We start from the raw sequence: 16,550 nt of genomic DNA, 5'->3' as shown, positions 1-16,550 counted from the left end.
TTGGGTTATGTGGTAAAAAGCAATAAGTTAATTCCTCAAAGTTACTTAGGAAAAAAACAAAAAAAAAACAAAAAAAAAAAAACATTGTTGGTTTGTTTGGAGAGAATTGGGAACGCGCCTCATTCCCGAGCCACAAACTAAGAGCAGTGCTAATGACGACTGCTTCATGCGACGTTGGGAAGCGTCCAGATCTTTTTAGTGCTGACCATCTGCAGCGAACAAATGTTGATTTTGCTCACAGTCAGGAACCAGAATCCACGGATTTGTAAAGTGCACAATAAAATCTGCTGCATTTTGCTTGTTTGGGGCGAGACACACACACGCACACACACACACACACCGACACATGGCACAGTCTAATGTAACAAGTTTGAAACTGCAACTCGTTCGTTCTGTAGAATATGAAACGGGCATGAGTGTAAATGAGGTCTGGAGAGACGTTATCGAAGCGCCGAAGCAAAATATTTCAAGATCTAAACTTATTGCCAGCGGTTTGAAAGATCAGCAGGAAACTGCTGGATTTTAAATAGAGAGTTCAGGTTTGAGCGGGCCATCTTGACAGCTTGGAGCCACATAAAGTGCTGCAATAAAAATGGAAGCAATCACTCCTGTGCTCATTCGCAAAGGGAGGAAGGGAAAAAAAAAAAAAAAAACGCACAGCCACCCAGGCAACAGTAAAGCATTTCCCAGCTGATCACTGGGAATCTTTTTCTTGGCTGAATTCTTGAAGGAGCACAAGCCAGAAATATTTGAGTGATTCATTTTGCACTTAACAATTGCTCCGCTCTCAGTATTTAACTCCTTTCAGAGAGTAGGCGAGCTTGTGTTGCTGCATTTACATTTTTTTGTGAAGAGCATAAATGTTTTTGCTCACTTGAAGAAAAACTTGCTGATGGATTCTGTTTCGAGAGTCTTTTCAAAAATAAACACTAAATCAGGAAAACCTCAGCAGCAGTTTGCCAAGAGGAAAACTAAAAACATGCATGCTATTGCATGAAAACACAAAAAAACTGTCTGGATTCAACTGCTGTTTTGTTGAAGACATTTTCCGAGCGCTTCAACAAAGCCCTTCAGATCCAGCACTTACCAGAGGCGTCCAGCCAGCGTGATCCCTCAGGTTGGGGTCGGCTCCCTGCTCCAGCAGCTCTTTGACAGCCTCTGCGTCTCCCTGCAGGACAACAAACCCCACAGGTCAGAGCCGCAGACCTGCAAAAGCAACCCTTCAAACACAGCGGCTGATCCCAGCGAGCCGAAGCCCTGCGCTTTATCAATCACGCTCCGCAGTGGGCCATCGATTACCTCGTCGGCGATCCGGAGGGGGATTACGACTATGTTTCCAAGGATTACTGTAAAGACGGGTTTTAATCTCGGCGGACCGGAGCGTGGCAGGCAGTCCGATCATCTGAAGACTAATATTTCCAACCGACGGGAGAAAGCGTGATATATAACGACGACCGCACCATTGAAAAGACATTAAAGAACAGCGAGATGAAAGAGCGAGATTGCTCCCTGCATCAACAACTCGTTTTCTATCCTTCGACTGCTGATAACTCGCTCGCTTTGGACACTTGTAGGGTAATCAGAAACTGCGATAAAAGAACTCTAACTTATTAATGTTCAGTTTTGATTGAAGTAACTTCTAATTATCAGTGAGTTAAACATGTAAATCTTTTGGCTCAAAATGTTTAAAGCTGGAGGGCAGGAAACAGTTTGCGAAGATGGGAGACTGTCACTCTAAGCATCTGGATATTGCGTTGTGGAGTCCCTCAAGGCTCGGTGTTGGGACCCACAGTTTATTCTGTACATCAATTACAACTAAAAAGTTTTTCATATGGAGAAAATAATGTTTGCAGATGACAAGTATTATAGGGACCGGTGATGATTTCCAGCAACTTTTAGATTTAATCTCCACTGAGTTGAATGAAAAAATTAAATTACGGGTTTGGCAAAAACAAGTTATCATTAAATCTATGTAAAACAAAAATTATGACTTTTGGAAAAAATATGAATAAATAATCAGATAAATGTACAGACAGAGGGTGTAAACATAGAAAGGGTGAATCAAACCATTTGTTTAGGAGTCCTGATTGATGACAAAATCTGCTGGAAACCTCACATAAAAGTAATCCAAAACAAAATATCCGGAAGCATCTCAGTTCTGACCAAAGCTAAATACTTACTGGATCAGAAATCTCTATATATTCTGTATAATTCACAGACCCTACTATATCTGACTTACTGCATAAAAATGTGGGGAAATAGATATGCTATTCCTCTGAAAAGTCTTGTTTTGCTGCAAGAAAAAAGCAATAAGAATTGTGCACAATGTTGGATTTTGCAAACATACAAGTCCACTCTTCTCAAAATCAAAAGTTTTAAAATTCATGGATCTTGTTGAGTTTAAAACTATTCAAATGATTTATAGGGCAAAAAAATAACTTACTGTCTGGTAACATTCAGAAACTCTTCTGTAGCAGAGAAAACGGTTCCGATCTCAGAGGAGAATTTCAGTTTAAAGTTTTTAAAGTTTGCACAACGCTAAAAGTTTCTGTATTACAATTTGTGGTGTAAAATTGCGGAATAAATTATGCATGGAGATAACCAGACTGTCAAATGTAAATCAATTCAAAAAGAAATAAAAAGAGTTGATTCTGGCGAGGTACACGGTTCTGACCATGACATGAGGATTGTTTGTTCTTGGGGATGTTAAAGTGAAGGGTGTGTTTTATCTTGACATAACAGGATACCACAGTGTTGAATGTATTAATAGTAATTATAAAGATGATAACACAGTCATGACAATTTCATATTGCATATTCAACTGGATGTCTGTTTTTTTCCCGTTCTTTTTCTGATTCACTTATTTCTTTGTTCGAAATAAAGTTTTCAAATCAAATCAAAGCTCCGCGTTTTGTATATCAGCCCCTCATAATGTCGCAGGACGTGGAGTAAACCTGGTGAATTATTCAGAAACCTCTCGACCTTTATCGCGGCGAGATGCAGCGGGGTCTCTCCCTTGTGGTTTCTCCTCGTCAGAGGGCTTCCTGCGTTGGGCCGCCTGGCAGACCCACGTGGAGAGCCTGGAGACCGCCGGCGGCTCTCCGTGGCGGCGGGGCTTCCTCCCGCGGAGTCAACAGGAGACCGAGGGTCTGCTGGGAACATGCGGCCTAAAGATTTCCTCCATCTTCCCGGAGAAGCTCGAGGTCTTTTCGGTGTGCCTTCAGAGGGGCTGAGCTCTGCTCCAGCTCGGGATCTTTTAGCCGAGCGCGCTGAGGGAGACGAACTGCCCGGTTTCTGAGCGCTTCCCTCCGGATCGGGGTCATTTGCAGGCAGTTTGGCCTGCTGAGCGATTCCGTTTGACACACTATGATTGGGCTGGGCTTGGTCATTCAGCGCGGCGCCGACGCCGCGTTCAGGAACGCTCTCTCCCGGCGTGCTCCTGGCAGGACTGAGTTCATTAGTGCTCCCCTGCGGCACTTGGGGCCGGCTCTCGTCAGAGGCGACGGCGGGACTGAGGAATGAAACCCTTTTACTGGACCTTCTTGCCCCATCAGCGCAGTCCTGCTTCTCTTCCGATGTGTCGCGGGCCTCCTGCATGACTCCCCACTGCTCGTTTATGGCCTTCAGCCTCTTCTTCTGAACATTCTGTCTGGTCTGCTTGCGCGTGGTCGTCTGGGCTCGTCTGGCTGCCGACCGCTTCTTGACGTTTTTGTTTCCGCTGCATCTCTGAGGCGACGGCGACGAGGCGGACTCTTGGGAGGACGGGGTGAAGTTGAAGACCGACAGGTCCTGGTTTTGAGCGGTCGGGGCGCCTGGGCGGGCCGCCGCAGTTTCTCCGGGAGGCGCGCCGTCTGCCGCCGTGACGTCTGAGGGCTTCTCCAGCATGCAGCGCACCTTGCGGCTGCGGGGACTGAACCAGATTTTGAAATTCTTCCTCTGTTTGAAGACGTGGCTCTCAGGCTGCGGCTGAATATCGTCTACCGGGGAGTCTGCAAGGAAATATAAAACACACACTTAACACTAAAATAGCTTCTCTTTTCCTGTGTAGACATTTCATTGTGAAATGCTGTCAAAAATGCTTTTATCTACAAAGAAAAAAATAACCAGTGTGTATATGACTCATTAGCAATAAGGGGATTTGACAGGATCGACACACTCCATTCGTTTATTTTATCTTAAGCTGTTTCTGTGGTGAATTAAAACTATAACCTAAAGATATGTTTACAACAGTGAAGCTTAAAAAAAAAAGTTTTTCTCAAGTTCTTTGTCAAAGCTGAGATCTACGTGGACGCTAATGGGCTTAATTGCGCTGCATAATTACTGTCATTAGCTGGATGGGCGGTAAAAATTCTCAGCCACAAATCATTAATACCGTCATTCAGGGATCAGATTAGTGGAGGAAAATGTGTAAACATTTTAATCAACAACAGATAGGAGTGGAGGGGGGGGGGGGGGGGGGGGGGGGGGGGGGGGGGGGGGGCGCGTTGGGAGAGATGAGGAATTTCATGCAGGGATTACACAAAGGATAACATGTGAGTTATCTCTGCGAGCGGCAAAATAAACGGCTCCCATCTACCTGGCTGCTTCGCGGGGTTGAGCAGGGACTCCAAGCCGCCGAAGAGCTCCACGATGGTGCTGAGCTGCCTGTTAATTTGAATGTCCTTCACCCACGCCGGGCTGCGGCACACCGCGCAGCCGTCGCCCGCCCGGGGGCCGGCGCAGGACCTGAGCGACACACACATCGCCTGGATCAGGAGCAAGAAATACAGTCGGAAGGAAACCGAGCGATGGAGAGAGTCAGAGGGGCAGAAAAAAGTCAGAGCTGTGTTCATTGTAAGTGTGAACAATGCAAATGTTTGAGAGAGGTTGTGGGATTTGATGTAGAACATCTAAAGCGTTTCAGACTGGGCTGAGACGATACAGAGAGGCATTTTCAGTTTCCACCATCAGCTGCACAAAAAAACCTAAAAAGGCTTCAAGAAGGTCACATGAGCTACTGAGAGAAACGCTCAAAAGGCAAAAATAATATCGAAAATCTGCCAAAGATTAATCTTTCTCTGATGATGTTCTCTGGAAAAATAGAACAAATGAAGCTCTCTGAGAGCAGCTTGCCGGTTTGTTAAAAAAAAAGTGTTGAAACTGACCGTTAAAATACAGTAAACCCTGACGGCTCCATCATCCTTCATGCTGCTTCACTGCCTCTGCTACTGGAAGCTTGAAATGTATCAAGGACAAATCACATTTGATTCTTTAGCCAATTTCTGGCTATTTTGAGTCTCTCTGCAGGACAGCAAGCCAAAGCGAGCGAGAAGCAGCACAAACAAAAGGTTGAAAAGGAAAAAAAAACTGTTTTAAACTGTTTAACAGAAAGCATTTGGACGAGGCAGCTTCCTGGACGCCACAAGATCATGATATCAGTTTTTAAACAGCAAATATTTTCATTAAATATTTCACCTTAAACTGTATTCATTTCTATTTTTATGATCTTGTTCTGACGGTCGGACTTAAAAACTGGGGATGCTAGCTTTTCTGAAAAAACCTGCAATATAAAGAAATCACACATCTTCAGTCATTTCAGTATTCAGTAACATGAACTGACTAAACTGATCCTACTTTTTCGGAAGAGAATGTAAATGGTTGTTTTGAGTTTACTGTCACAGGGACAGCGTAGCGTTTGTGTTCAGGCCCAGTCCATCCTGTCCAGAGTGTCAGTGAGCCAGCATTGACAATTCAAAAGCCCTGGTACACCTGGATGGGACAGATCCACCATTGTCTTCATGGGCTACACCTAAGTTTCTCTCTCTTTACGTCCACCGCGCTGCAGCGCTCTGCATTAATGACAAAGCGGGATACAGTGAGGCTACTTTACCTGCACAGCATATGCTCACATAATCCGAGGCACACAGGCTCCTTCATGAAGTTTGAGCTGGAAAAATAAAGAAGAGAGACCCAGTTAGGAAAGTCTGTGCAATCAAATCAAACAATGACCACCGTTACCATTCATCTTTATTGATTAGAAGTGTTTGCTCAAATAATTTTTGAGCAATCCCCAAAACGATGTAAAAGCAAGATCAAAAAGATGAGTTACGAGGGTTTTATAAAGACCTTGTCTTCACTTATTCAGTCTTAAATCTACAAAGTACATACATATTTAATTATCAGAGGACAGAAAATAGATATCGGGAAACGTTTTCTCATGATTTGTTGAAACCCTGGATCCTCCTGCCATACGGCTGGAGGTACTGGAGCCACCCCGGGTCCTGACTGTGGAACAGACTCTTTCTTCAGTCACATCCACATCCACCTATGTTCAAACACCTGAATGGAATCAACCAGCCCACCACCACAGGCCACAAGATAAAAGTCGTACAAGCCATCATTTGAAAAACCTTACTGAGATTTTCTCTTGAGTTTCATTTCTACACCGAGGGCTCCTGCTTGAGATTCACTGGAATTCAACTGATTTGCAGATTGTCACAACAGTAAAATGCTTTTTTTTTCCCTTCTATTTTGCTGTCATCCACTGGAACAAATTCATGACGTTCACTTAAGGAAAGAGGTGGTCTGGATTAGTGAAGCAGGCTCGTCTGAATATCTGAAACCAGATTGTTGGAGAATCACCCTTCCTGTAGGAATTTATTCTTCCTCAAATGACACATGATGTGCAAAATAATCAGGATTGTCACCGATTAAACTGGAAAGACATGCAAATATTCAGGGGTATTAGTAAATAAACACTGGCTGTATGTTTGGGATTGTTTGCCTTTGCTGCACAGTAAAATGAGAGCATGTTTCTGAGAAAACATGACGGATAACTGCATTATAATACAGCTACATAACACTTCAGAATCTTTTTCCTTGAACTTGTGGGATATTTTAAAATGCTTTAAGTCATAATTCAACAGCTCTTTATTTTATTTTTCAAAAGTCTTTTTCATTACAATAGATCAGTGTGGAATCAGGTAAAATCACACAGGTGAGTTTAAGCAGCTAGAAATCAGAAAACACACAAAGAGCTGCCTCAGAGGGAATGTAAAGCTCCTCTGTCGCGCATTTTATCAACAATAATTACCATGCAACAGTTGCAGTCTATCGATCTCGCATTTTGTCAATCTCACACGGAATGGAGTATCCGTGTAAGCTGCTCATAGGACTTTGAAACAAGAGAAAGTTTGTTACTGTTTCAAAACGTCACCCAACTCTGGATTATGGTATGATTACCATTTCTACAGCTGTAATCTAGTCCAAAGACAGCTGTACAGACTTCCGGTAATATTTCAGATTTATATGAAAACTGCTTTGGTTCAGAAAACCACTCTCAAAGTCTTTTAACTTACCATTTAGAACAAAGCAGCAGGCGTCGGAAGTTTGCAACAGACTCTCTGGTGTTTTTCCAGTCGTTAGTCTGTACAGAGGAATCCGCATCCATGATGAGAAGTGTTCTGTTTGTTTGTTGACTCCGCGCTCACACTCTCTTCCTGACTTGTTGCATTTCCCGCCAGATTCACGGAAGTGCTCCGAAGGGCGGGACCAAGTTACGTCATTTCCGCTCATCTCATACGGTCCGTCATTCGCTCCTTCATTTATTTTGAATATTTAAAATAAACCTTTTCCATGTCAGTTTTTGGCCAAAAATTCAAACATGTACGAAAAGCCTTAAAAACTAAATAACAAAGAAAACAAACTGTGAAAATATTTTCCTTTTTTTAAATGCAACATGATTTATATTACCCCCCAAATATTATTATTTGTGTTTTGAATAATTTCATTCTATTTCAATACACTCGTAGATGTACTTTGAATATAATAACCTTTATATTTAAGTGTGGTACAGAGCATTTGAATGTGATGACATCAAATTTTTTGCAAAATTAAGCAATTACTACCAAAAATGACTATGAAGTCATCATAAAGCCAGTTTTAATGATGCCCTCCATTGCAAAATACAATGAATTTCCCCCAAAAATACTTTTCCTATAGCTTTAGATTAGGCATGATTTAACAAAATCATCAACATCATAGCTTTGAGAATAAAGTCAGTTTGCTCACTTTAGATAAATCTTTCATGGTACCATCACCGATATCTCATCTCGGGCCTCAGTGTTGTGTGGTCTTTTGAGAAACTTGTTTAAAAAAATCATTTTTCTTTGAAATGTTTTCTTTCCAACTTTGTGGATCAAAGTATAGTCTCTCGCAGGCTGGTTTGGGCCACGGACCTCATGTTTACCACCCCTGCTCTAAAATGAACCATATAACGAGAAGACCCTCCACATGTTACAAAGAACTCAAAACAAATAAAACCATAGCTTTTCAAATCAAATGAAAAGGGCTTTATGCCTCTACCTTGAATTTAATTATTTATTTGTATCATTTCAGGCTCCATCATTGCTTCTCTGTTCTTTTTGAGCCACATTTTGTGTCTCACAGTGGTCATTGCATTTCTTTTGCATCTTTTTGAAGCATGGAATCTTTTGATGTCCTTTATCTGATTTTGCTGAATTTCTGAAGTCAGAGATTGTTGTGGCCCTGGGCCAGTGCTTTGAATGCCCATTCAGTAATCTGTGAATGACTTGATGCCATCGAGCATGTCAGCCCTAGTTCCAGTCTAACAATATGAACACATACAATTTTGTTCCACTTTGATATTTGCAACAATATTTGATCAATAATTGTTTGACACTGTCAAAAGTGGTTGAAAGCAATGATTGTGCACAACGCGCTCCTTGCTCTATTGCAGTTTCAGCTATGGTCCTCTGTATGATAGTAATCTGCAATACCTTTGAAAAGCCATGATTTCTGGGATAGCTCTAGCACATCGGCAAAATTCTACATCCTTATGGTGCCATATTGCAGAAAGCAGAGCAAAAATTGATACATGAACAGAAGCTGCACTTGAAAAATAGCTTTATTACAATTACAAAAATAGGCTTAATACATTCCAGACCATGTTGAACTGGTCTAACAGCAGGAAAGTCCATTAAATATTCAGTTTATTAATTCCAAAAGTTAGATATGCCCTTAGAGAAAGTGCTAATGAGTAGGGGAAAAGTGCATATTGAGTTCTGAGTGTGAATATTTTCTTTTGTCAGATTTCATCTCGTGGGTATAATTACATGTTCCTCAGATTAAAAAATGTACTTCTTATGTTATATATTTATTAAATGAGTGTTTTCAGATGATGGGTAATCACGGTTCACTGACATAAAGAGCAAAGAAAAGTAATTATCGGCTTTACATCTAATATTGTTCGAAGATTGCACAGTACTGGTGGTGAAGAGAAGCTCACCACCGAGGGAAATGACTGATATAACAGAGTTCAATCTTCACAAGCCATTAGATCAGAAGAATTAAGGTAAACATACCAGTGGAGTCACGTTACAGGAAAAAAAAGGAAATAAACTAAAGTACACAGTAAATCGGACACATGTATCTTTCTCATTTCTGCATGAATGTAAGTGTGTCAGCACATTTTAATTTTATGTTTGATTTTTTTTTAAACAAATTTAGTTTACATTTCATATGATTAGTCATGACACATTCACTAATAGTGGTTTTTTTTTTTTAAATAGCGATATTGAAGTTTAAAACTTTTATTCTTTTATCCATGCGCAGATCATTTCTTTCATCTCACAGTGGGCTAAGTTGCAGCAGTGTGTCCTACGTCTGCACCGCCTTCGTCGTGTCCAGGTCATCTTGTTCGTCTTCACTGTCAAACGCTATGGTTTTCATCCCGTTCTTTCCCATCGCAAAGTTGATGAAAACCTACGAAGGAGCAGAACCAATTTAAGATCCACGCCCACAATACAAGTGACATATTTTCCTGTCATTTTCCCATAAGTGTGTATTTTTAAGAAATTTTCTGGTCACATGTCAAACCCAATCCCCCTTTTTTTTTTTTATTTGACCATGGTAGCTTCCAATCCCAGAGCCCCAGAGGGGCAAAGTGGTTGAAGAATATCAGCACTGGCTGCATATAAAGCTCATGGATTCTCTCTCTAACTCATATTCCATTTATTTTCCCTCAGGCATACCCTCTGTCAGGTTCCCTCTGCCTCTTTTAAACTTTCTCTCCTCTGTCTTTCACTCCCACTCAGCTTCTGTCCCTGCGTCCCCTCTCGCCCTCTCTCTTCCTCTCTCATCTGCTGTCCCTCTCTCTCCCCCCACCGTCCCTCACGACAATATGCCCACCCCTACAAAACCTCTCACTAGTTCCCACTCTGTCTGTTTTTTCCTCACCTCATCCAGCGTGGTCTGGCTCACAGAGAAGTGTTTGATCCGCAGAGCATTTTTGTTGGACTCCAGCTGGTAGAAGATGTCAGCCACCCCTCCAGGAGCAAACGGGACATGGTACTCCACCATGGCAGAGTGCTGGTCCTGTGTGTCGGCACAGAATACATGTAGGTTCAACTTTTCAAAAAAAACAAGAAAAGTTTCTCACCACCACTGTCTACACAGTGAAATATGTTTTCAACCATGGACATTGCTGAATTCTACACTTTTTTCGATAGCGCCCATAGAAGCTACTGCAGCAGGTGAATTCAATTCTCATCTGAGAAAGTGAACAATTTAAAAGAAAACTCTCCCTGTGGTATTAATAGTGACAACAGAAAGGCATTTTCATTTAATTTATGCTTAAATCCACGCTAAACAATGTCAGGACATTACTCAGATTGAAATATATCAAGAAAAATTTTAATACATTGGCAAACGCACAGAAAATGATCTCTCATTTCTGCATGTAACCTCAGAAATGGCTTTCCCTAGCTTTGTGTTTATTCTGGTTTTTAAATACGTCTGAGCATTTAGTAGCTGCAGAACTAAATCTTCCCCTTAGGAGCCAATGAGGACTGAAAAAACAAAACTTCAGAGGTAAGTGAAGTTGACAGAAACATGACTCTGAATTAGTGCTCATGTGATTTATATCTGTTGGATGGATAAATAAGCAACTGCTGGCTTGCACTTCTGCTTTAAACACTTAGCAGGGCAATGATGAGACAATTTAGTGTCTTCTAATTTTTTTCAATCCCCCCCCAAAGGGGAGGGGAAAAAAAAAAAACTGCTTAAAACAGCATTCATATCATGCCAGGTGTCGGGTGTACAGTTAGGATGAGAAATAGTCATCAGTTTTGTTAATGTCAGCTCTGCCGGCCCACTGGAAAAGGAGAAAATGATGCCAACAAAAGGTTCATACATTTATACCGATGATCTCTGTACTTTTTAACCTGAGTGCAGCACATGCATTTAGTCTATTCTCTCTTCTCGACCATGTACTCTGAACACATCCGGTCGCTGGCGAAGCTCACCTTGAGATAAGTGCTGGGAAATCTGCCCTGCATGAAGCCAGTGATTGCCTCTGCATCACAGGACGCCTCGGCCAAGTACATCTTCACAGTGAACCCACTGCCGAACCTGGACAAAGGAGATTTCACCAACAAAGCAGTGTTATTACGTTTCGGGGGGGTGGGGGAGTGGCGCGTGCGGCTCTGGGTGGGGGCACCCTTCTTACGAGTAAAATTGAGCATTCAGCTGCACAAAGGACCACAAGGGAAACGATTAGGGGAGCTGCGGGGAGTGAGGTAATGGGTGGATTGGAAAAGGAACAGAGGTCACTCACCTGTTCTTAATGTGCTGCAAGGAGCCCAGGCACTGGAACTGACCTTTCACCATGATGGCGAGGCGGGAGCACAGCGCCTCACACTCCTCCATGCTGAGACACACAGAGGAGGAGACAGAGAAATGCAGGGTTACACCAAGGGCGTGCTGGGCTCAGAGTGATTAGTAAATCTGCCCTTATATAATAAAAGATACCTCTGGTGCTGTCGGAGACAAGTATTCCCAGTCTGCAGTATGAACTTCTTTACCCTACATAACACTCTGACACTTCACAAGTCCCACTTTGCAGCGGGTGTAAAAGCAGACGTCAAATGTTGTGACACTGCTTTAACATTCTTGATGTCCATTTGATACTTTCCAAAATTATGAATTCATTTATTGCAAAACCTTGACTTCAATTATTTCTTGAATGAGAGTACATCTAATTCCCAACAGATGGGAAAGGTTGAATAAATATTCAGAGCATTTTTTTCATGAATCAACTTTTGCAATTTTTTTTCTTATAAAATTCTTATTTCTGCAAACGGAACAAATTTTACATCCTTACTGCAAAAAATCTATCTGAAACCTCCAATATGCCAAAAAATGAGTCCAAAACATCTACAGAAAAGTTTATCACTCAACATTTCTGATCCCAGTAAAATACAACATACTGATGTGCATTTTAATTCTACGACTATATACGGCGATACCGTTTGAGTATATAGGAGTGTTACTAACAGACATGCTGGAAGTTCAGAGATAGTGCTGAATCAAATATCACAGAAAACATGACTGATCTGATCCGGTGGCTGTGAAAAAGGTGAGCAATTTAATCCTTTTTCACTTTATGGCTTTTTAAGAAAGAAAACTGACAGAACCAGTGATGCCACCCCTTTTTCTTTCTTTTCAGAAACTGAAATGTCTAACTATAACCATCTAACCTGTGAGAGGTGAGAACCACGGCACATTTTCCTTTCACTTCTTCAGTGATGATTTTCCAGAGGTGGCGTTTGGTGCGAGGGTCCATGCCAGAGCTTGGTTCATCCTGTGAGGGAAAGAAAACGTTAAGAGAATGACGACATGTTGAAGCCAAGATAGAGAAGGGAAGAGAATGGAGACAACTGGTAAATATAGTACAATTGAAAAAAAAAAGAAAGTGGCGAGGAAGTGGAGGGCATAAGATGGATCATGGAGAGCAAATATAGTCAGAAGTAGAATGAAGAGAGGAGGCACAGAGTGAAAGGAGAAATAAAGACAATCCACAAACAAGGACATGAGCGAGAGAGATAGAGACATTCCGTTGAACCGCGGTTGAAAGCTGTGAGGAAGACCACTCTCGGGTGAGCCTGAGGAAGCAGACTAATTAACTGTTTGAGATCTGTCAAGTCTGCGGGATCGATGCTTCAAAGAGCCTTTCAGGAGGAACAGTGTACGTTCAGTTTAATATTTGTTGTCCGGTGGCCAGTTAAGGAACGAAACGAGCTGCTGCAGCAGTGTGAACAGGTGCTTCCTCACCAGCAGCAGGATTTGAGGATGGCCGACGAGAGCCAGCGCAGTGGAGAGCTTCCTGCGGGTGCCGCAGCTGTAGCCGTCGGTAATGATGTTTCTGTGGAAGTTCAGCTCCAGCCTCTTCAGGAGGTAGTTCACCACCTAAAAAAAATAAATAAATAAACACGAAGGGAATGACAAACTGAATGACCAACACAGGTGAAATAAGAGCACTCTGTAATGCAATTAAACTACAAGGCAGCTTTCTCATATAAAGGCTGGCATGCAACCTCGATTAATCAAATGGAGATCGTCAAAAACCAGAAGAGTTTCTCTCGTGTCAAAACATTGTCTGTGCCTTCCTCTTTGTGTGTGTGTGGAGGAATGTAGAGAACCATCCTGATCGATGACTGCTGTAAACTGCTAATCGATGCAGGAGATGTGTAATGGTCTTGCAGTCATCTAATGAGAGCCAATACATCTACTGATTGCTCTCCACAGCTGTATGGCCATCAAAAAAAATAAATGAAACTCAAGACATGATCACCGGGCCAGTATGTGCTTTTCTATTTTCATGCACATAGCAATACAATCACAAATCAGCTTCAGACTTCAAACCAATCCGAGTAATCAGTGAACCTTAACAGGAAGTTAATCTTTCTATTCCTTTATACCATTAAGGAGAAACCCTCTCTCGGGGACCAGCGTGCCATTACATGTACTTCAGCACCTCCGAAGAGAGGCAGTGCGGCTTTTTTTCCGGGCAGAGGCCAGAGGATGGCCCTGCTTCTTACTGGCAAACTGATATTAATTTTCTTTCTGTAATTGCCTGCTCCCTTTCTGTCCCGAGCCAGTAAATAACTGAGGTATCTATCAGTTTCACTCCAATGCATTTTTAATTTTGTTTGCACAACAATGATGACTTTCCTTTATCTAGACTGCACGCAATGCCGAGGCTGCAAGGGACTGGAGCAGAATAAGCCATCTCGAGGATGTCAGTTTTATCCAATGCACTGAGAAAAAGTGGAAGCAGGGGTCAAATCTCTTCAGTGACCTTGTTATTATCTTAGTCTCAAAGAGCTTATCTACTGCTCACAACAAACAGTAACTGCCCTTGCTTTTTCTAAAACAGCTCTGGGGATTTTCCCATTGGTAAATTTCTGTCTTGTTTATTCCCCATCAGATGGCGAATTTGGAAACCAAATCAATGAGGCGAGTTTTTGCAAGTGATCCTTTCCGTTTTCTCTCAGCAAGAGGATGTTGCTGTTGATTTTCTCCAAAGTCTTGAGTAATTCTACCAAATTCACTGATTAAGGTTATCAGAGCACTGGCTACACATTAAAAACCTTACGCACAGTATTTGGGGCGTTAATTTAAAGTGTGAGTGATTGGGCATAAAGAACACCGAGCACATTCCAGATGGATTTGGATCAAAATAAGTTGTTTTTTATGTCCGCTCGTAAAAGACACTTTCTATCACCTTTGATGTAACAGCTCATTAAGCCGACAAAACCATGTCAATGTGAAATGACCCCATTAAGGCTTGTCTCATTATCCACAGCTAGGGGACTGTCAGTGGGAGACAACATAAGAGGAACTCTATATATAACCTCATCTTTGTGAATTAGTGCTGTGCTGATGCTCTGTGGCCATTATAGCCATTGTTGTCACTACCCTGACCAGAGGAAGAGGAGTCATAACAGCAGCAGTGAGGAGGATTAGTGCCAGGCACATCCATTTATGTGCTTTACCGTCTATGCAGGCATGTGTGACTGTATATCTACCAGCCCACTGTGTGAGCACCGCACTGTCAACATTTGTTTTTCTGCTTCCGTGTCCTGATCTGAATAAAATACGGAGCTTTTAGCTTTTATTTTAAGCATACAATTTAGATTTGTAATGATGCTTTCTCCTCACATTTGTTTACTATCGTTTCTGAGAATATAAATAAAGGATATTATCGGAGGAGAGAATCAGAAATCACATTCTGTGTTGACTGACTGCTCCGCAGATTCCTCTCATGTCTGCTGCAGTCAAAGACAGGCACACTCCGTAATCACCACAGAAGCAAGATTGATTAGTTCTCAGAAAGATAAATGGGAAGAATAAGGCTAAAGCGACATGTCAGATAAGATCCTTTCATCGTTAAAGCATCATTTAAACACAAGTCTGTGCTGAGGCGAACAGCACCAGCTTAATTCTGAACTTCGGACCACACAAGCTGTCGACAGAAGATTTTTCCATTTTGCTTCAAATGGCATGGCTTTCAGTACGCGTCAGTCAACACTTCACACCCTCTGATTCTGCATGCATCGAGCGGCGGCTGCTCGTCCTGCAGTGGGAGTGCACCTTTGAATTCATATCAGATCTCGTGTCATTCTGTGGAAGATGTTGTCACTTTCCCAGAGGTTTGAAAGGCAGCAGGAGAGACTGCAGATTTTCCTCACCCCTCGTATTTGTTTCTTTGAAATGCCGCGGATGCGAGCATAAAAGTACAAATGCTCCTCGCCGGTGAGCAGGTGGTCCAGTGCGTCTTGTTGGGGACAGTATCCGATGTTAATTCCCTTGTTTCGGCACTCCATGATGTCCACCAGACGCCTGGGATTAAAAAGAAAGAAAGAAAGACAGATTCTTGTAAATCGCCTCCAACACACGGTGCAGGTCAGATTGACTTGCTGGCATGTTAGATTTTTCAGGAGGCTTGTTATCTGAACACTGCTGTGTTGGGAATACCCACCATGCAGTTTGTACTTTTTTTTTTTTTTTTAACAGTTTAGGTAAAAATAATGGATGATGAAATATAATACCATATTTGTTGATATCTGCATTATGCTAATCAAATGTAAAAGAAGCACTAGACCGTGTTTACTGTTGTTCCTAATTTGCCAACTGGGCTCACACTGTTTCACTTCATATTCTGTACTGTTCAGGTGAAGCAAAGGCTGTAAAAGTGTTAAAGTGTTACACTGGCACAGATGGTTTCAGGTCAGAGTCTTTTTTTTTAACCATTTTTTCTGCTAATAAAAATAAATTGAGTTTTGGTAACATATTTGTACTCCTTAGCGACAAAAATCGCAAAAATATTTGGTGTTTTATGGATTTATTTACCATGTCTGCCAATTCCAGATAAATCAATCAAGAAAATCTGAGTTTTTCTAATGAGTTGTTCACCCCTGGACTCCACTGCACTCGGCATGAGAGAGCATGGCATTCAAATCTGAAACAACAGTCTAATCCTTTGTTATCAAGGTCTCTGCTGTAACGAATCAAGGAAAAAAAAAATTGATAGTTTTAAAATGTGTGAGAGTATTAGAATGTCCAATATTTTCAAAATGCTTCAAAGTTTTAAAATGTGTGACAGTTTCTGAATGTGTAGGGATTGGCCATATATTGAAATGTGTGATATATCAACCTTTTTCTACAATTCTGTATTGAAAAGCACAGTTTTGTTTACATCAATATAGCTT

At 41.8% G+C, this 16,550-nt stretch overlaps 2 protein-coding genes across 6 annotated transcripts in view; both read right to left on the bottom strand.

Annotated features, from left to right (window-relative positions):
• bard1 (BRCA1 associated RING domain 1) overlaps nt 1–7,475 on the bottom strand; it is a 22,081-nt gene extending 14,606 nt beyond the window's left edge. Inside the window, exons 1-5 of the mRNA XM_030112046.1 lie at nt 7,338–7,475; nt 5,870–5,926; nt 4,577–4,725; nt 2,983–3,989; nt 1,088–1,168 (exon numbers count right to left, since the gene is read on the bottom strand). Coding sequence (XP_029967906.1) covers nt 1,088–1,168; nt 2,983–3,989; nt 4,577–4,725; nt 5,870–5,926; nt 7,338–7,429 — 1,386 coding nt within the window. The 5' untranslated portion in view covers nt 7,430–7,475. The remainder of the gene's footprint in view (nt 1–1,087; nt 1,169–2,982; nt 3,990–4,576; nt 4,726–5,869; nt 5,927–7,337) is intronic.
• Nucleotides 7,476–9,474: 1,999 nt separating this feature from the next.
• The window catches only part of abca12 (ATP-binding cassette, sub-family A (ABC1), member 12), a 78,465-nt gene continuing 71,389 nt past the window's right edge, over nt 9,475–16,550 (bottom strand). For all 5 annotated transcript variants that reach the window (XM_030111441.1, XM_030111443.1, XM_030111442.1 and 2 more), the window contains 7 exons: nt 15,531–15,681; nt 13,111–13,245; nt 12,537–12,640; nt 11,615–11,707; nt 11,304–11,409; nt 10,237–10,374; nt 9,475–9,762 (listed from right to left, as the gene is read on the bottom strand). In XM_030111441.1, the coding sequence (XP_029967301.1) occupies nt 9,658–9,762; nt 10,237–10,374; nt 11,304–11,409; nt 11,615–11,707; nt 12,537–12,640; nt 13,111–13,245; nt 15,531–15,681 (832 nt within the window). In that variant the 3' untranslated portion in view covers nt 9,475–9,657. The remainder of the gene's footprint in view (nt 9,763–10,236; nt 10,375–11,303; nt 11,410–11,614; nt 11,708–12,536; nt 12,641–13,110; nt 13,246–15,530; nt 15,682–16,550) is intronic.

This window comes from Salarias fasciatus, chromosome 16 (assembly GCF_902148845.1).
Source record: "Salarias fasciatus chromosome 16, fSalaFa1.1, whole genome shotgun sequence".
Classification (NCBI taxonomy): domain Eukaryota; kingdom Metazoa; phylum Chordata; class Actinopteri; order Blenniiformes; family Blenniidae; genus Salarias; species Salarias fasciatus.
This window is presented reverse-complemented; position numbering and strand designations above follow the sequence as displayed.